At 32.0% G+C, this 20590-nt stretch overlaps 3 protein-coding genes across 4 annotated transcripts; all 3 read left to right on the forward strand.

The window, feature by feature from the left end:
• The first annotated feature begins 663 nt into the window (after positions 1-663).
• LOC105764773 (GDSL esterase/lipase At3g48460) lies at positions 664-2098 on the forward strand. The gene is made up of 2 exons (XM_012583526.2): positions 664-1372; positions 1447-2098. The coding sequence occupies exons 1-2, from the start codon at positions 716-718 to the stop codon at positions 1948-1950; spliced, it is 1161 nt and encodes a 386-aa protein (XP_012438980.1). The 5' UTR covers positions 664-715; the 3' UTR covers positions 1951-2098.
• Positions 2099-3997: 1899 nt separating this feature from the next.
• On the forward strand, positions 3998-10339 carry LOC105764774 (uncharacterized). 2 transcript variants are annotated; one of them, XM_012583527.2, is made up of 20 exons: positions 3998-4260; positions 4425-4511; positions 4619-4687; positions 4790-4922; positions 5017-5063; positions 5158-5244; positions 5415-5476; positions 6123-6165; positions 6265-6345; positions 6545-6667; positions 6824-6929; positions 7188-7251; positions 7593-7635; positions 7824-8093; positions 8179-8340; positions 8716-8853; positions 9144-9296; positions 9418-9504; positions 9781-9849; positions 9961-10339. In XM_012583527.2, exons 1-20 carry the CDS (start codon positions 4129-4131, stop codon positions 10045-10047), a joined length of 2043 nt encoding a protein of 680 aa, XP_012438981.1. In that variant the 5' UTR covers positions 3998-4128; the 3' UTR covers positions 10048-10339. The 2 variants fall into 2 exon arrangements, with proteins under 2 accessions (XP_012438981.1, XP_052481604.1); XM_052625644.1 differs by lacking the exon at positions 3998-4260 and having other exon boundaries at positions 4433-4511; positions 4626-4687.
• A 3239-nt stretch (positions 10340-13578) lies between these two features.
• LOC105764775 (26S proteasome non-ATPase regulatory subunit 6 homolog) lies at positions 13579-17256 on the forward strand. The gene is made up of 8 exons (XM_012583528.2): positions 13579-13830; positions 13933-14047; positions 15565-15655; positions 15762-15907; positions 16010-16229; positions 16325-16433; positions 16608-16776; positions 16916-17256. The coding sequence occupies exons 1-8, from the start codon at positions 13692-13694 to the stop codon at positions 17088-17090; spliced, it is 1164 nt and encodes a 387-aa protein (XP_012438982.1). The 5' UTR covers positions 13579-13691; the 3' UTR covers positions 17091-17256.
• The last annotated feature ends 3334 nt before the right edge of the window (positions 17257-20590 follow it).

A 20590-nucleotide genomic window follows, 5' to 3' on the forward strand; every position in this document is an offset into this window, starting at 1 on the left:
AACCAAATGAAACATAAATCACAATATTTTTTGTTATACAAAATCAATTATATTATTTTGAACGTATTTTTATTTTATTTTGTCTTTTAAATAAAAACATAATATGAGATCTGAACTTAAGAGACTCTAAGGGTGTGTTTGATAAACTGTAAATTCAAGTGCTGAAAAATTAAGTCTGAATTTTTATCGTTAAATTTTATATCTACTAAATTTATATTAGAAAATTGTTTGATAAATTAGTAAATATAAGTAGTGAATATAGTTATGTGGTTTGATAAAAGTAAATATTGATTTTTAAAATTATTTATTTTTAATGTTAATATTATTAATATAATAATTTATATGATTTTAAATAGTTACCTACTTATTCTATTCAACCTTTTTTTCTTGAAAATTTTATATCAATTAAAATTTAAAATAATTATTAAATACATTTAAAATATTAAATAAAATAAAAAATTCAACTATTTATGAAACACACCCTTAACTTTTAAAATGTTTTTAAGTTGAATTAAAATCTCATTTATTTTTATTATTTTATAAAATATTTATTATGTAATTTTACATTCACTCCACCCAAACTAACAGATTATGTGTGATCAGAAAATGTACAGCCACCATGCATTGCGATGCCATCCAATAAATAGTGTCAGTGTCAATAGATATATATGCTGAAGTCCCAAAGGACATTGAAGAAACCTGTAGTACGCAATCCATGGCTACCCTTTTTTCAACTCATTCTTCCTCACAAAACATCCTCATTACGTTCACCATAATATTCCTCGCATCATCTCTTCTGCCTTCCTATTCTGCAATCACTGAGACTGACCAACGCCGCCCATTTAAGAAGATCTACGCCTTCGGCGACTCCTTCACCGACACCGGCAACACCGAGTCCCTCTCCGGCCCCAATGGCTTTGTCCGCGTTTCCAACCCACCTTACGGCACCACCTTCTTTCACCACCCCACCAACCGCTACTCCGATGGCCGACTCGTCATCGACTTCGTGGCTCAGTCACTGTCTCTGCCGTTCTTGCCGCCGTACCGTAACAGAAAAGCCAACAGAACTTACGGGGTTAACTTCGCGGTGGCTGGTTCGACGGCGATAAACCATGCTTTCTTTGTTAAGAACAACCTTTCGCTTGATATCACTCCCGAGTCGATTCAAACACAAATGATGTGGTTTGACAAGTATTTGGAGAGTGAAGGTTGTAAAGATCCAGAATCGGATCAGTGCAAAGAAGCGTTTGATGATGCTCTGTTTTGGGTTGGTGAAATTGGCGTCAATGATTATGCATATACTATTGGATCAACTGTGTCAGGCGACACCATTCGAAAGCTTGCCATAAATACTTTTACTGAGTTTTTACAGGTAACCAACAAAATTTGTGTCTTCTTATCATGTTAATAAAATATGGCACTGACTTGGTTCAATTGATTTTGCAGGGATTGCTGAAGAAAGGTGCAAAATACGTGGTCGTTGAAGCACTGCCGACGACAGGTTGTTTACCGTTGGCGATGACATTGGCTCCTTCAGACGACAGAGATGACATAGGGTGCGTGAAAAGCGTGAACAACCAAAGCAACGCCCATAACCTCGTCCTCCAATCCAAGGTGTCGGATCTCAGACAACAGTTTCCCCAAGCCATCATTGTTTACGCTGATTACTGGAATGCTTATCGCACGGTGATGCAAAGCCCAGAAAAATACGGATTCAAAGAGAGCCTCAAAGCATGTTGCGGAACAGGGGAGCCGTACAACTTCGAGGTTTTCAATACGTGCGGGAATCCTTCGGTCACCGCCTGTTCCAACCCTGCCCAATATATCAACTGGGATGGTGTCCATCTCACCGAAGCCATGTATAAGGTTGTCGCCGACATGTTTATCGATGGGAATCTCTGTAACCCGCCGTTCAAAACTTTGCTGGAAAGGAAGCTGCGGCAGCCATGAATATGGGATCTTAAATTCTTTGTGTGTTCTGAATTGGTTTATGTACTTGAGAGATATCACTTGTTGTGTCGTTTCGGTTGTGGAATAGATAGATGTATTTCAATGGTTGAATGAAAACTTTGATTCCACTTGATGTTTGTTTATCAAATGCACATCAGGCGATTGAATATGATTAAAATTTGAAAATTTTAGTTTATATTTTAAGTTGGAATTCAAAAGAAGGTAATTTGAAAAACAGAGAATCATAAGTCCCTGTGTAGGATTTAAGTAAGAATAATATTATTAAATGAGCGTGTTACAGGGCAAGTGCGTGTTTTCACCAAAACTAGATTTTTTTTTTCATACAGTTAAATGATAGTATTTTTGTATATTCAGTTTTAGATTCGATTTTGTATTTTTTTATTTTATGCTGTTTTATGTTTTTTAATTAACAATTTTGACACATTAATTCTTTTGATTAGATTTTTAAGTTTTTTATTTTTAATTCATTTTATAATCAATAACTCTTTTAATTAATCGAACTTAGGACTCAATAATGAAATTACAATTAACTTATTATCTAACAAGAAAAATCACCCGAGGCTCAAAGATAAAAACACTAACATTTAACCATTTAACAAAAATAATTTTTTATTTTTAGTGTCCCAAAAACAACATAGATAATAAATTTAGAAGAAGAAAAAACAACACATATACTCAAATAAGTTTTTTTCAGCATCTATTGAAAAATTAGTGGTTATTAAAGTTAATTTTAGGTAAAAATTAGCGGTTATTGTAAAAGGATAATAAATATGTTTCATACAATCTTTTCTTTCCGTTAAACTCATCTTTATAAAAATTTATTAACAATTTCGAATACGAATGTTCATATATATATTTTTATCAATTATACTTAAATTTGATTATAATAATAACAAAATTATCCTCTAAATTTTATATAACCTATCTGTATATATTCGTAAAGTTTTTCATATTTTTTTAAAATTTTAATTTTTGTAACCTTTTGCTGCTGCTCTAATTGTTCCTAGCCCACAAAGTTACCAACCTATTGTGATTCGCATTTTGTACTAACCATTAACGAATTGCCAATTGTTTGAAGCATTTTCAAGATGATCCATAATTGTGGGTGGTATTACTTGCATTTATTATGAGCACGTCGCACCGTTAAAGGAATATCACTGCATTCTTAAAAGGATTTTAATTTTGTGTAATTACATATTTTTAAAATTTAAAATCCATGGCTTTTGTTTTCAAACACACTTTTATTAAGATAATGAAAATTTTAAAATTTATGATAATTTAAAAAAATCCTTTATCCAAAATTACCCTTAGAAAGTGGTTTTTTCTATTTTACTTATTTCATCCCATGCATATATTATTTTTATATTATTAATAATATTTACATATTTTAAAAATATAATTATATCTATATGCCATATTTTTATTCATATATGTATTTTTGAAAGTATGTATTTTTTATTATCATTAATTTCAATAATAAATTCCAATAGCATAAATTTTCTTTTTAAAAGTATTCATTCAAACCAAAAAAAATTATACTAATATTTTAAAATAGATTAAATTTAAAATATTAATTTATTTATCCAAACGTACTGTATTTTTTGGTTGAGACTAAAGTGTCCACTGCCAGGAAAAGTAACTAATCTTTACGCCATGGGTGCTTTTTGAAAATGTGGATAATTAGTAATAAAATGTGCTCCATTCTAGACACACTTTTAATTCGACTCACCTTTCATTATTTTGTTTGGGTATTTCTCCTAAACCCAAATTTCATTGGCCCGCATTTAAAATCTAGGACCAACCCGATTAAAGATGATCAAATTACTCCTTTCTTTCTTTCTTTCTTTCGCCTTCGGGGACTTTCTATTAAAATCCAAGGTTTGCGGGCATACTCAACACAAGGTCGACCCGTTAATATTTTTGGCCGCATTGTGGATATTAAAACGACGATGTTTTCGTACGTTTAGCGTTTTAAAAATCACGAAACGTCACCGTTACGTGGAAAAAAAAAAGTGTGTCCATATCTGGGTTCTGACTTCTGAGCTTGTTTGAAACCCTGTGTTTGTCGTACTGTATTAACTCGGAGAGACGCAGGCTTTCGGTTGAGTTAGTGTTAAAAAGGAGGAGCGGGTTTAGTCGAAAAAAAACTTGTAAAAAATGGGGAAGAAATCGAAGAAGCCAGGCAAAGGCAAAGAGAAAACGGAAAGGAAAACAGCAAAAGCTGAGGAGAAGAGAGCTCGTCGAGAGTCCAAGAAACTTTCTCCCGAAGATGACATTGACGCCATTTTGGTAATTAAAAAATCTTCACTTCTTTCTAATTTCATATAGATGTGTATGTGTGTTTCAAGCTTAAAATCAGCTTTCGAGAAAATACAGTTTTAAGATTTCTTTGAAGGTAATTTCGGTTGATTTTATTTTTGGAACTTTGTGTTTAAAACTCTTTATTTGAACAGTTGAGTATTCAAAAGGAGGAAGCAAAGAAAAAGGACGTTCATGTTGATGAAAATGTCCCAGCGCCATCTCCTCGATCGAACTGTTCGGTACTGCCTTGCCAATGACTGCTAATACATTTTTATCAATCTTTTCCTTTTATTTTTTATTTTTACTTTTTTTCCTTAAAAATTGATGTTTTTACTTAATTGTGTAGTTAACAGTTAATCCTCTGAAGGATACAGAGTTGATACTATACGGGGGTGAATTCTACAATGGCAGTAAGGTTAGATTCTATAACGAACTGTTCTAGAGTAATTGATTTGGAGTTGGTGAATGCTTGCGGTTTCGGTTTGGTAGCAAAAGATGCTGATTTGGATTGGTGCAGACATTTGTGTATGGTGATCTTTACAGGTTTGATGTAGAAAAGATGGAATGGAAGTTGGTTTCAAGTCCCAACAGTCCGCCTCCTCGTAGTGCTCATCAGGCAGTTGCTTGGAAAAATTATCTCTATATCTTTGGTAGACTGCTAAACTTTGCTTCACTTTGTATAAGCAATTATGTTAACTCTTGATTTTTCTTCATCTCATGCAATACTGTATTCTTTGTTCTAAGGTGGTGAATTCACATCTCCAAATCAAGAACGGTTCCATCATTACAAGGTGAAACTGATTTAAACTACATTGTATCCTTCCGTCCACCTCTCCTCTATCATCTCTTCCAAAGTTAAAGATTTAATGTTGAGCATTCTTTCAGGACTTCTGGATGTTGGATCTAAAAACAAATCAATGGGAACAACTGAATTTGAAAGGTTGTCCAAGTCCACGGTCTGGTCATCGAATGGTAAGTTTAGTTTTCTTTACATATTTGCATATTTAATTGCTAAGAAAATGAAATTTTCATTTGGAATCAGAGAGCCAAATTATATTCATTTTCTTCAGGGTTTAATGTCAATTTAGGAAAAAAATTTGTCTACATCTTCAACTTATTGTATTATGTTGTTCTTCTTGCAGGTCCTGTACAAGCATAAGATTATTGTTTTTGGTGGCTTCTATGATACTCTCAGAGAAGTGAGGTTGTTAATGGTCTTTTTGAGATACTATTAGAGGTTTCATAATCTTATTCACAATTGAAAATTTTCATTACACTAAAACCAATTTTTTCTTCTCTACTTTAAGCTCTGTTTAGTTCTTATCAACATTACCAGTGTGGTGTATAATGTATTACCTGTTCATAGCTGTCATTACAATAGCTAACTCTTGATATGTATGAGAACGAACTCTCTGGAATTTGGAAAATGAGTTAATTACCTCATGTCATGTGGTATCAATAAAATACGATACAGAGATGCTTAAGATTGATTCTCATCTAAGGAACACCTTTCTCTTCTAGCTTTTAGGGATTCTACTTTTGCTAAATTTTAGGAATTTAAGTCAAAATTCATTATGATTTCAGGAATTATGTTTGTGTATCTTTTCCTTTTTCCTCTCTTTTATTCTTGTGCTATTGAAATATGAAGTACTTAATATTCTCGAAAACCATATATCAATGATGCTAAGATTGATATATCATGCATTAACTTTACGGGTACTACTTTCTTCACTTCCCCCCTTCACCCTTTCCATCAATGAACTATAACATTCTAATATTTTGCTTAAAATTATTACCCCTTTTACTTTCACGGTTGACCTTTGACTCCCCCTGAAATTGCTTGTCTATAGGTATTATAATGATTTGCACATCTTTGACCTAGATGAGTTCAAGGTAAACATTTTCTTGCGTCTATTGTTGATTTAATTTATATGTTTTACATGTCAAGTTTCATTCAGCCCTTGAACTAAAGATATGTCTTTTGGCGTGTAGTGGCAAGAAATAAAGCCTAGGCTTGGTTCCATGTGGCCTAGTGCTCGGAGTGGTTTCCAATTTTTCGTGTATCAAGATCAGGTGAGTTGGCCAAAAAAGGCATCCTGAATCTATTTGAATGCTTTAAATCTAAACTTGTGTTCTGATTAATGCTTGATATTGTCTGTTAGCTTAACAATGGATTTTGCCTTGTAATTTTTCTCACCAGTTCCAAACAAGAGCATTTCGTACAGAAGTAATATTTATACATTAATTTCTTTGCTTTAAATATGATTTTCAGATTTATTTATATGGAGGGTACTACAAAGAAGTGTCTTCTGATAAGAACAGCTCAGCCTCGGAGAAAGGAATTGTTCATGCAGACATGTGGTCTCTTGATCCTAAGACTTGGGAGTGGAACAAGGTTTTAGGTCTTTCTTTTCTCCTATAAGTATGAATAAATGGTTCTTTCAAAAAAAGAAGTATGAATAAATGGCGATAAAAATGAAAGCACATTGTGATCTACTTTTGACTGGATCAACATGTTTGTTTGTATATGATACAACATCCTGTCTTATAGGTTAAAAAAAGTGGGATGCCTCCTAGTGCTCGTGCCGGGTTTTCCATGTGTGTTCATAAGAAACGTGCTATGCTATTTGGCGGTGTAGTAGATATGGAAATGGAAGGTAATTTCCTATCATCTCTCTGATCTTCTTCTGCAGAAATTTCTCTTTCTTAAATGACCTTTGACAGCGATATACCTTAGGGGAAAAGTATATCTGGTTTATCACTATAAACAATCACACCTAATTGCAGTTTAACAAACGATGTTGTTTTTGAGGTTCTCAAGATATTCACTTCACCCACAGGATTAATGGTCTGTTAAGTGATGCTTCTGAGTTGATTGCCATCTTCTTTGTTTCTGACTATATATATTTGTGCAGGTGATGTAATGATGAGCTTGTTCTTGAATGAACTTTATGGCTTCCAACTAGATAACCACCGATGGTAAGCTTGGTCTATTCAACAACTTAGGATCTTTAGTTTCTACCCATGCTATAGAGTAGAACTTTTATAGTCATTAACTGAAACTTTGCCACTTCACAACTGGTTTGGAATAGTAACTGGTAACTTGTCCAAAGAGGCAAAGCTTAGTAGCTGTAGGCTCAGTAAATAATTGTCAATGAAGCAATAACTTTACATTTTTAAGGAGTCATCGCAGTCCCCTTTTTTATTTTACCTCCTATCAATGTGTTTCACTCTCATTTTAGTTCAAATTTTGAGAAGGGATAGTGGGTGATATTTTTGTTCTTTTTCTTTTCACTAAATGAGAGTGTTGTTTGTGTTAGGTATCCTTTGGAGCTACGGAAGGAAAAGTCAACCAAGGTTAAGGTATTGCCAGTAATAAGCCTATAAGTATTGGATATAACTTCTGGTTACACATCTGTCACTACTACCTTTTCTTCTTTTCAAGTTGTAAAGGCATTTCTTTCTGTTGATCGTTCAATTATAATTGTAATTCTCTTGTGCTAGCTTTTACTTTAATAATACAAATTTCTTTTTCAATTGGTGTTCTGCAGTCAAGAAAGGATTCTAAACAAGAGACATCTGGTTCTGATTATAATGATGAGGTAAATATTGAAGCAGAGACTAGTGGCATAGATGATAAAGACCAAATTATGGAGTATGATGAACAAGCTGGTGATGAGGAAAGCAACATTGATGAAATGTCTGAGCACATCGTAGCAAACATGACAATCGATGATGAAAGGTCAATCAAATCTGCTTCAAAGCCTCAGCAAACTAAATCTAAATCTAAATCCAATGTTCAAGATTCTGTTTCACCTGAGGTTTGTCATACTGCATTGAAATAATTGTTTATTGCTTTTAAATATGTCCAATTTATTGATGCATGAATCTGTCATCAATTTTCAGGTTGTAAAGCCTTGTGGACGAATAAATTCCTGTATGGTTGTTGGTAAAGATACTTTATATATATATGGGGGCATGATGGAGGTTAAAGATCAAGAAATTACACTTGATGATTTATATTCTCTTAATCTTAGTAAACTTGATGAATGGAAGTGCATCATACCGGTTTGTTGAATTCTCTTCTCTTCTCTTCTTTAAGTGTCCATATATTTATTTCTAAACATTGGACAGGCACAAATCATTATCATCATATATCCGAATACTGTGACAGCTTGCTGACATATGTTCAATAGGATTAGATAGATCTCATTAAGAATACAAATGGATATTGTGATTTAACTAAGTTTTCTCCTCTCCACGACCCCCTCTCTGGGCACCTTCTAGATTATATCCTGAAAGCTGAATCTTTAAAATATACATCCATCTATTTTCAATACCAATTTTTTTTACGAGTTCTTGATTAGGTAGTGAATGCTGTTTTACAATTAAGCATGCATGTCTGATTTCTTTCTCTTCTTGCTTATCCCTGTCAATTCATAGGCATCTGAAAGTGAATGGGTGGAAGCCTCAGAGGATGAAGATGATGAAGATGAAGATGATGATGATGATGATGATAGCGAAGATGAAGGTGAGAGTGGTAGCGATGATGAGGAAACTGACGATGATGATGAGGCAAAGGTGATTGCTTCCTTGTTTAAGCCAAAATACTATTGTTAATTGCTAGTGGTTTTGCTGTTACATCATTGGGAGAAGATTATGTCATAGATCTCGTCTGCTTTTGGAATTCATTTTGTCTTTTCTTATTCTATTTCTTCTTCAAAATCAAATTAAGATGAAAATATGTAATAATTGTATGGGAAAGAGATTTTGTAAATGTTTTTTTATGAGGCCGATACTTGTTTCTTTGGCATGTTAGAAATATATGGACCAACCAATTTATATGATTTTTTGTTCACTTGTCCTTGCAGGGTACAAATGATGGTACGAAATCAGTTCAAATGGGAGATGCTGTTGCTTTAATAAGGGGCGAGGGAAAGACTTTGCGGAGGAAAGAGAAACGGGTCAGGATAGAGCAGATTAGAGCTAACCTTGGCCTCTCAGATTCACAGAGAACACCAACGGTAGCCCCTTAATAATCATTTTAAATTTCCAATATTCTAGAATGATGTCTGAATCTATTTTTGATGAGTTTTACATAGGTTAGTCATAGTTTTATTGATTGTCATGTGTTTCCTTTTGCAGCCTGGAGAATCATTGAGGGATTTCTATAGACGTACTAGTTTGTACTGGCAAATGGCTGCCCATGAACATACTCAGCACACTGGCAAGGTCTGTTTATTATATAATTTATTATTTATTTGTTTTAAATTTAATGGATCTAACTATTTTCTGTGTATGCATTCATTATTGTGCTTTCTTATTCTAAATGGAGAACACCGTCCGTCACTCATTTTCTATTTTACTTTTTCTATTCTCTTTTAAATAACCGCACACACATAAACTGATGTGTGGAAAATTATATCAGAGCTTCATGTCCGAGTAAACATTATGCGCCATTCTCTTCTTTTTGGGGTACAAAACATGATGAAGTCTCTGACTGTGCAGGAACTCCGTAAAGATGGTTTTGATCTTGCTGAGGCTCGTTATAGGGAACTTAAACCACTTCTTGACGAGGTAAAGTTCTCACTTTCTTTCTCAATGTTTATACAGACTGCTGCGGGATCGCTCAAGTAATCATATTTGTTTCTTGAACTAATGAGTTTGGTTTCATTCTGTATGCTGCAGTTGGCCATATTAGAGGCAGAACAGAAGGCTGAAGAGGCAGAAGGACCAGAAACAAGTTCGAGAAAGAGAGGGAAAAAGAGAGTTTAAGAATTTAGCACCCAGCATTTGCAATACTTTCAGAGTTTGGGTAAGCTGTGAAATTTTAAAAATTTTGTTGGTTTAATTTATGGCCTCCAAACTAAGGTTTGTCACGCACGCGAACACTACGAATGGCCGTAGAACTGTTCTTTCTATGGTAAAATATGTATTAAATCTGAAGAAATTTTGGTGGATATAATATTTTTGTATTTAAAAGTTATATTGATGGAGGAATATGGATCGAGATGTGAGCTGTGTTTTCTATTAATTCGAACCAAGTCTAGTTGATACTTGATATCTATATCAATAGTTATATTGTTGAACTTCAATTGAGAATAAAAAGTTATTATTTTTACAGGGTTATATTATTACAAAGGTTTTTTTCTCTTTTAAAGATATGTTTATATAAAATCATAATTTTTTTAACTTCAATTTTACCATTTTCATAAAGTGTTATTTAGTTTTTATATAAAGTTTTAATAAATATAGTTTTTATAATTTTTTTTGAAGGGGTTTGCTATTGATAAGTGGATATTTGCCGTAGCTGTGTTAAATTAGAGTATCAACCAACGGCTAGATTAAACCATTTTTGGACTGTCAACCCATAATAACTCATATTAGAGGGTAGGCACATACTCACAAAGATGAAAAGGTCTTTTTTATTAGTTTGTTTGATGGATCAACGTTATTAGGTGACGTTATGATTTTCTTCCATTTACAAAAGAATCATTATTAATTAAAAATGACAAATTCAAATTTCGACTCAAAGCATTTTCCGACAACTCCATTAAAAGACTGTAACATGTATTAATATCATTTATACGTTTATACAGAACACAATTAATATCGTAACTAATGGAGCATAAAGCAATAGATGTGTTATTTTTACAGTATGTTTAATTTTTTTTAATAATTTATCACTATCGAACCATTGTATATATACACTATAATAAAAATATTGATTGAATTTGATGTAATTTGAGAAAATATAAAAACAAAAAATGTATTAAAGTTTTGAAATTAAAAATATAAGTATCTCTTCATTTTTAGAAATCATATTTTTTTACACTTTTCTTCTTTACTCATTAATTAGTAATTTTTTAATCCATTTTGAATTAGTATAACATGTAAGTTAATTTAATACTGTTGAAATCAGACTGGATTTAATCCAAAATCAACTGTTTTAACGGTTCAACCGTTACCATTTATTATTTAATTTAAGTTAAATATAAAAATTAATAATTTAATTTATTTAGAATTTAGAATTTCATTTTTATCATGATTTCGATTTTATTATTTTCTTTTCCTTCATCATCCAAATTCTATGTTAACCAAAAATAGACGAAACCGCTTTGAACTACTAAATAAAAATTAAATATATATGTTTATATAAACAATGTTAATATTTTACAATATTTGATTAACTCAATACCACTTCTTCTTTAACTAATTTTATGTTATCCAGGTAATGTGACATCTTTTACACCTATTTTTACTTAAATCAAAATGAAATAATAATAACTAATGGATTAAATTATCCATTTCTTTGATGTATTCTTCAAATAAAATTTACTATATCTATTTATTATTAGAAGTCCAGAAAAAATGAATAATAATACGAAGACTTCAACTTCTTTTTATTTAAGTTAATTTCTAAATTTAGTAATTATTTTAAAAAATTTTCAAGTTGTCAATTGTTTTCACTTCAAAATTTGAACTTTTTTTATCCAGGTTAATTATATTTTATTGGAAAAAGTTCAGATCCAATATAGTATTAATTGTCAAATTTATAGACTAACATAAAATAAAATGAGTTTTTATATAAATAGGTTGAAAAAAAAATACTGAAATAGGGTGTCGAAAAAGTATTTACCAAAATGGGTTATTTTTTTCATTGGAGCCTATTAGATAGGCGTAATGAATAAAATAATAATAAAATTTTTTTTTTGAATAAAATATAATTTTATACTTTTTCGGGTTAGTATAGAACCCGTATAATACATAGTATTGGCGCCTATTTGGGAGGCGCCAATGGTGGTGCCTACCTGGGAGGCGCCAATGGTGGTGCCATTCTGAGAGGCGCCAATGGGCCGAGTCGGGCCGGGCTTGGGCCTATGATTTTTACCCGGGCCGGGTCTGGACAAAATTTCAGACCCATATTTTGGGCGTAGCTCGGGCCTAGGAGTCGGGCCGAAAATTTTTTTGGGCCCGGCCCGGCCCATGGACAGGTCTAGGTGCCAATGAAGGCCTCATAAATTTAGGATTATGTTATAAATTTTTGTGTTTGTAATTATTTAAAATTTAATTTATTAGTAATAAATTACTAAATTACTAATAAGTTACTAATAAATTTATAACATAATCCTAATTTACTAACAAATTAATTATAAAATAATTACAATATTCATACAAAAATTACAATATTACAATATATACCGACATTACAATATTCATACAAAATTATAATATTACAATATTCATACAAAAAATTACAATATTCATACAAAATTATAATATTACAATATTCATACAAAAAATTACAATATTCATACTAAATATAGATAATTTATAATTAATAATTAATAACAAAAAATATTGCAATTTTATATGAATATTGTAATTTTGTAATTTTGTATGAATATTGTAATATTATAATTTTGTATGAATATTGAATGTCGGTATATATTGTAATATTGTAATTTTTGTATGAATATTGTAATTATTTTATAATTAATTTGTTAGTAATTTAAGATTATGTTATAAATTTATTAGTAACTTATTAGTAATTTAGTAATTTATTACTAATAAATTAAATTTTAAATAATTACAAACACAAAATTTATAACATAATCCTAAATTTATGAGGCCTTCGGCGCCATAGACCTGTCCATGGTCGGGCTGCCTACCCGATGGCCCGCCGAAATATAGGAGGTTCGGCCGAATACAATAAATATATTTTTATTTTTATTTTTAAAATACTTTTTTTATTTTTAAAATTTTTCGGTGTTTATTGGACAAAATTTTAGGCCCATATTTGAGCCGGGCCTAGGAGTCGGGCCGAAATTTTTTAGGTCTGCCCGCCCATGGACAGTCTAGTAATGGCGCTCTCTATAAGGCACCTTCATTGGCACCTCTCTATGAGGCACCTTCATTGGCGCCTACCGATAGGCGCGACCGACCCGACCCGACCCGATGACCGTATTTTGACCCGTATTTTTTTTAAAAAAATTATTAAAAAAATATAAAAAAATATTTTATTCAAAAAAAAATTATTATTATTTTTTTATTCATTGGCGCCTATCTAATAGGCTCCAATGAAAAAAGTAACCCATTTTAGTAAATACTTTTTCTGACACCCTATTTCAGTAATTTTTTTTTTTCAACCTATTTATGTAAAAACCCAAATAAAATAGTTCATAATTTAAGTCTAGATGGAAGAACAATTGTCTAATTCTAATACTAAGACTAATACGAGTAATTTGATCCCATTTTTTTGTAATGACTTACAAGCTACTGTGGTAAGATCCTTACGGTAGAAATTTCTGTTTTTGGCTTTTTGCTGATTTCTCCTTGCGCAAGCAAACTCAAAAAACGCAGCAGTTTTTCCTTTAAGAAAAAAAGCAGTAGAACTCCTTCATTCCAACTCAGTGCTCATGGATGCGCAAGAAGGAACTCAGCAGTCACAGCAGCTAATCCTTGCTCACAAAGTCTTCCTCCTCAAGCACCGGGATGTCCCTGACATCGAGAAGGTCCGACTCAAGGATGAGGTCCTAAACACCGTCAAATCCAATTGTAACTCCCCCAATTCTCCCCTTCCTTTTCCCAGCAATTTATTCTTATTCAAATCTGATACGAATTGCTTTGCGTGTATGCTCGTCTTTGTGGCGGTTTTAGATATGACTCCATATTATGAAAACCTAGTCGCGGACAAGGTGCTGGACCTGGACCACAGCGTTTTGGACTCGATGCGTGCAAAGAATGAGGAAGAGATTAAAAAGATCGACGAAAAGTGAGTTCTTCGAAAAAGAAATTTCAATTTCTTTTCCTGTTTGATTTATTAAAGAGTGATTGGAACTTTATTATAGAATTTAGGTTTTCTGTTCTTAATCGTTAATGGGAAGTATAAGATTTTAGATTCCAGTAACATACATTGTTTTTGGTAAAATTCCTACTACTACCCATAACCCCTTGCATGTTGCAATAGCAATAATGCCAATCGAGACGTAAAAGAGTGACAAACTCACATTGTTAGTGTTCATTTAATTCTAAAATTGATAAGAATATAATGTGAAACTTTTAGACTAAAGCATGTTGACTGAACCATTTGCTCCGTGATTGATGAGGCTTATGGCCTATGGAGGAGGTGAAAGTGTTAAGCGGTTATTTTGAGAGGTGCTTCAGTGTGAACGGTTTCATGTTTGGAGTGATGATGTTTACTAGAATTATGTCTATGAAATGCTAGAGGGATCTGGTTATCAGATACTGCTGAGTCCGATAGATGTTAGTTCGGTGTTCTATGTTTAACTGGTACAAGGCTTAAATAAAATTAGCAATTAGAATGGTTGCAAGTCCGGTGTCAGGTTTGGAGACCTTTAGTTATTCTTTGACCTATTCGCTAGGGCCAGTTTAATCTATTTGATATTGGTCCATTAGTTTTTGATTTAGCTGTAATTAGCCATTAAAGGGGTAGAATGGTCCTTGGTGGTTGGTTGGCCGAGATTCTGGGACTGTAGGTGGCCATGGATTGTGCTGAAAAGCTACATGGGAGCCTCTGCCAATTTATCTCCACTCTCTAGTTGAGTTGAAACAACTAGAATCTCTGCTCAGAGATTGGGTACCCTATGGCTTTTGGTTCTTGCTGAATCAATCAACTCTCTAGTTCTTGAAACCAGTAAAAAACTTTGAACTGGGATGAAGTGGTAATTGTCAGTTCCCCCTCTTTTGGTAGATGAAATGAAAACCCTAAAAGCACCAAGATAGTGCCAACTGAAGTACAACGCTGATATTTATAAAAAAAAAAGTGATCATCAACATATATAACATCATGTTATTCTAACACTTCCTGGTTATGAAACCAAAAACAAAACCGTGTAAACTCACATGTCAAGAGCTTTGAGGTGGGTAATTCTTACCCATCAAAAGTTTTCTGTTTCTGTCCTTCCAAAACCTCCAAAAAGTAGTTAGAGGTATTTGGATCTATAACATTTTTTCTTTCTATACAAGATGTACACCCCTCCAAGATCATAACTCCTTTTCAATTGCCTCAGAGTTTCATGGTAATTAGGATTTGGAACTAATGGCGTTGTCTGTCAACCAAGAATCTATAAGTAATGACAAATGTTATAATACATGGAAAAGGCTTAGTTTTCTTCTAAAAATTTGTACATCAACTACGTCTCAATAGTTTTCATCAACCACCAATCCCTTTTTAAGAAGAAAAAGGGAAAGAAGCACATCTTCATATTAGATTAATTGTTGTTTATCTATTGAATATGTTTAATCCAAATCTGGCTTTTGGCATTGTAGGATTGCTGATGCTGAAGAAAACTTAGGTGAAAGTGAAGTTCGAGAAGCACATTTAGCTAAATTCTTATATTTCATTCAGATTGGTGAAAAGGTATTTAGAGTTATAGTTTATTTCTCTCGAAGTTGATGTCTTCTTTTGTCTATATATGTTTCGAGTCATATGTTTCTCATCTTGACTTATGCCCTTCTCAATCTAGGAGAAAGCATTGGAGCAACTGAAGGTGACAGAAAACAAGACAGTTGCTGTTGGGCAAAAGATGGACTTGGTCTTCTACTCGTTGCAGATAGGCTTTTTCTATATGGATTTTGATCTTATTTCTAAGAGTATTGATACAGCGAAAAAGTATATAATCCTATCGATTGACAAATATTCATTAGTTCTGACTCTTGCAATACTTGAGAGGTACGTCTTTTACTAATTGCCCGCCCACTATTTGGATGCCAGCTTGTTCGAGAAAGGAGGTGACTGGGAGAGAAAGAACCGTTTGAAGGTGTATGAAGGCTTGTATTGCATGTCCACTAGAAATTTTAAGAAGGCTGCCAATCTATTTTTGGATTCCATTTCTACCTTCACAACTTACGAACTTTTCCCTTATGACACATTCATATTTTACACTGTGCTTACAAGCATCATATCATTGGATAGAGTTTCTCTGAAACAAAAGGTATTATTTTGTTGTTTGCCTCACATTTCTGTCCTATGTCTTATATTACACATTTTTGGGTAGTTAAAGTTACTGAATGGCTAAATGTTTTGTAGGTGGTTGATGCTCCTGAAATCTTGACTGTGATTGGAAAAATTCCACATCTTTCGGAATTTTTAAATTCTCTTTACAATTGTCAGTACAAATCATTCTTCTTAGCATTCGGTATGTATAGATCTGCTATTTTTCTCATAACTAGATATAGAATCATCAGTTTGTCCCAATATTTATCTCTTCTTATCTATGTTCCTAATATTTATGAGCTATCTCACATTTAATAAATGCTAAAATGTCATCCACTGATCAGTTCGTTCGATTTGTTTGAACTGTATATATCAGCTGGCCTGACAGAGCAGATCAAAATGGACCGCTGTTTGCATCTACATTTCCGGTTTTACATGAGAGAGATCAGGACTGTTGTTTACTCTCAATTTTTGGAATCCTACAAGAGTGTTACTATTGAAGCCATGGCAAAGGCTTTTGGGGTGACGGTAGAATTCATTGATCAGTAAGTGATTACGTCTGATAACACCTCTCTCATATATGCATGCATACCTTTTTCCACAATTTCTTGCGATTGCAGTTAGAGTTGCTTGAGTTTCTTTAAGGCAACTTCTCATTTAATTGGTTTTTCTTCATGATTCCAGGGAGCTATCTCGTTTTATCGCAGCAGGGAAGCTTCATTGCAAGATTGACAAGGTTGCTGGTGTCCTCGAAACTAACCGCCCTGATGCGAAGAATGCTCTTTACCAGGTCACTATTAAACAAGGTGACTTCTTATTAAACCGGATCCAGAAGTTGTCTCGTGTCATTGATCTATGAATTAGTTAGGTATTTCATCGGATTTAGAAATGGAGAACCAATATTTTCAAGTTTGAAAGAAATATGGAAAATATAAAATAATGCTTTTGGATTCAATTTTGTTCTTTTGTTTCATGATTGTGATACTATTCCCTTTTGGTCAATGAATTTGATTCTATTTTATCCCCCTTTACTCTCGTATATTGGGATATTAATCTAGTCCAATCGAACCCAGTTGATGGAATATTGTGGGTTTCGGTTGGCCTTGTAGGTTCAGACCTTCCATATCACTACTCCTCCTCACCATTTATTGTAAAGCTTGAGCAATGAAATAATAGCATGATGTGATTCCAAGTGAAATGGAATCATTGACATGAATTCCCGATTAAACTCCCCATAGACACCTGAATATTTTAAAAAATACAAAACAAGTAATCAATGAAATGATTTTAGTACGTGAAATATAGAATTATATAATAAATATATTTAAATAGAATTTTAAATTAATGTTTTAGTTGTCATTTTATTAAAAATGATTTTAATCTTTTGAGAGTTTAAAGGTCAAATTTAGTTAACCAAAATATAATCATTTATTATCATTATGTCAAAATATAATAATTTAGTTGTTATTTAAAATAAAAATCAAATTAACAAAAAGGTATAAATGTTTGGCGCTAGAAAGGGATAAAATTACGTAAAGAAATCAAAATACAAAAAATAATTTCTCAAAATTAAAGTAGAAGGAATTCAAATATCTTTGACTACATCATACAAGAAATAAATCTTAAATTGCAAAACATGAATAGAAATACAAAGATGTGAAAAGTTAAAGATATGTGGTTAGAAAGGGGCATTCCCTTATCTGAACTTGGCGGGCATTCTTTTGAACCATAATAAATTATAAGTATCCTTGTACCTTCCCTAATCTCTCCATTTTCATGTCACCCACTGTCACAGATATAGAAATTATGTTTATAATCTTCTAATTGCTTTTTCTTAAAAATAATTTGGGGTATTATTAAAATAATTTTCGAAAAATGACTTACTTTTTTAAAATTCTATATTTTTGGTATTTGAATCAATACGTGTAAAATATTTTTGTTATTTGATAGATTTTTTAAAATATTTCATAAAAGTTGTTTTCAACTAAACAAACATACATATAAGGTTTTCATTTTTTATTGTTTGATTGAGTTTATTTTATATTAAAATATTTTGTTAAATTCAGACTCATTACAACATCATTTGTTAGTTACACGACTAACAAGTGAATATTTTATTTAAAATGTGACATCAACAAAATTCACAAAAAATTTTAACAATTTTAACAACTGGACTTTATTTTCAAATCAAAAGCAGATAGACTAAATTCTTGAAAATAAAAGTACAGAGGTTAAATTGTAAATTTAATGAAGAGAATTTATTTACATTGATTTGTAAATCATTTTGTTGACTAAACTATTTTCTATAAATCATATACGGTCACAGAAAATGAAAAATATTTTCCGTAAAATATTTTACATATAAACAAACAAACGCACCTAAATCTATGTAAATTTGATATAAATCTTGAATACAAAAATATACTTGATACCCTTTTATTTGTGCATATATAAAGAAATACATCCACGGAGAGACAGCACCACTTCTTTACCCAACATTTTTCGCATTTGACGGCACCCGTATTCCTGTCTCGTGACTTTCACTTTACAGTACTGTCTTTTCCCCTCCATATTTAAATTTGAGTTCAAAAACATTCATTAAAGTCAGTTTTAGATTTATTAAAGACAATATTCCTTTTATTTGAATTTGAGATAAATATTGAATGCCAGCAATTAAATATTCAATTTCTTTTTAAACTTTTCATATACTGAAAAAGGGTCATTTTGGTGTAATAACTAATTCTTTGTTTCTAATTATTCGAATTTATTGTCTTCATTATTATCGATGAATATCATTCCACTATGGAGAAAACAGCATGAATATCATTCTACTAATCTACTTCTACTTTTTTCGCTAACCAAAAACAGAGAGAAAGTTATGGTCCTCAAGCATAAATCATCTTATCATGATTTATTTTTATTAAAGAGAAAGAAATTTCATGATTTAAATATAAAAATACAGATACCGTAAGCAAAAAGTAGACAGTAGTTTAATGCATAAATTTCAACTAATACAAAGCAAGAAAAGAAGTTAGAAATACAAACACAGTTTCCATCGGAAACTTCCGACTACATGAAGAGAGTGAGAGAGAAACAAGGAGTTAGACAGAAAGAGAGTAAGGGCATGAGCAAGAAATTATGCATATAATATTAATTAATATATATATGTAATTGTTGATCAATAAGAGGGAGTGCAGGCAATGCAAGCAAGCAACAGAATGGCGGAAGAGGCGCCATCTTCTTCAAGGTTGGAACTGCTTCTCTTGAACTTTGAAGTCTTCCCTTTGTTGCATTGTATCATCGACGGCTGCTTCTGCAACGCCGCCGGCGACTGCTGATGCAAATGCTCCTTTTTTCCGTTTGGATTTTGTTGCCTTCTCATTGCTTCTTCCACTCTGGAAACCATAGTTTTCCCTACTTCTTTGATATTTTTATTCTTTTAGATGAGATGGGTTGTGCATGGGACTGAGTGAAGTGAACAACTTAGACCGCAATTTATACTACTTTCTTGTACCATTTTGCCCTTGCTTCCTATTCTTTATCCCATTCACGAAATATAGGAATCAGAAATAATAGTAAGGATGACAATTATTTTAAATTATTATCCAAAAAAATATTATACGCCCAGTTATAATAGACGTTGATAATGGCAATTGAATCATCGTAAAATAAGAACATATAAATTTTACGTGAAAGCTCTTCCGGGAAAAAATCACAGGTAAATGAAAAGAAATTTACTAATATTAAAAAACGAATGATACAAGAGGAGTTTCGACTACATCTATTTAAAGGTTGAAAAAATTTATTCTAATCAATGCTAAATAGAAGAAGCGTAGGATCTATATGGATTCTACTTGTGCGGCATGATCCGTACCCACAAATCCTCTTATTTTACCACTATATTTTATTGCTGTAACAAATGATAAAATTCGGATCACACAAATTATTAATTTTTTTCTTTATTATTTCCACTTCCAAATCATAAAAATCAAATGATTAATTAAATAATTTGTATGATCAGAAATGTAATAATATAAATAATATAGATGACATGGTGAGGTGATATGCATCCAATTGAAGTGCTTCTTTTTAAGTTTTTGAATAATTGGATTAGAGCATGGTCCTACATGTTTCTAACATTTAACATTTCCTCTTTAATTTTATTTTCACCTCAAACATTCAAAGATGGTGAAATTAATATAAAGTAATTCATCATGTTTAATTCTACATAAATTTGTTTTGATTTGAACGGAGTCGCATTTAACACAGATTCAATGTTTTTAATGTTGTATTAAAAATTGTACATTAATTTAATAAAAACTAAAAATAATAAATTTTAATATTATTATAAAAATATTT

This window comes from Gossypium raimondii, chromosome 12 (genome assembly GCF_025698545.1).
Source record: "Gossypium raimondii isolate GPD5lz chromosome 12, ASM2569854v1, whole genome shotgun sequence".
Lineage (NCBI taxonomy): Eukaryota > Viridiplantae > Streptophyta > Magnoliopsida > Malvales > Malvaceae > Gossypium > Gossypium raimondii.

Excerpts from the sequence above, each read along its gene's own strand:
- LOC105764773 (XM_012583526.2), top strand. The coding sequence starts at position 716 with ATGGCTACCCTTTTTTCAACTCATTCTTCCTCACAAAACATCCTCATT. Across the intron at positions 1,373-1,446 it reads CTTTTACTGAGTTTTTACAG|GGATTGCTGAAGAAAGGTGC; the intron begins GTAACCAACAAA and ends TTGATTTTGCAG.
- LOC105764774 (XM_012583527.2), top strand. The coding sequence starts at position 4,129 with ATGGGGAAGAAATCGAAGAAGCCAGGCAAAGGCAAAGAGAAAACGGAA. Across the intron at positions 7,636-7,823 it reads AAAAGTCAACCAAGGTTAAG|TCAAGAAAGGATTCTAAACA; the intron begins GTATTGCCAGTA and ends GGTGTTCTGCAG. Across the intron at positions 8,854-9,143 it reads ACGATGATGATGAGGCAAAG|GGTACAAATGATGGTACGAA; the intron begins GTGATTGCTTCC and ends TTGTCCTTGCAG.
- LOC105764775 (XM_012583528.2), top strand. The coding sequence starts at position 13,692 with ATGGATGCGCAAGAAGGAACTCAGCAGTCACAGCAGCTAATCCTTGCT. Across the intron at positions 14,048-15,564 it reads ATTAAAAAGATCGACGAAAA|GATTGCTGATGCTGAAGAAA; the intron begins GTGAGTTCTTCG and ends TTGGCATTGTAG. Across the intron at positions 16,230-16,324 it reads GAGTTTCTCTGAAACAAAAG|GTGGTTGATGCTCCTGAAAT; the intron begins GTATTATTTTGT and ends AATGTTTTGTAG.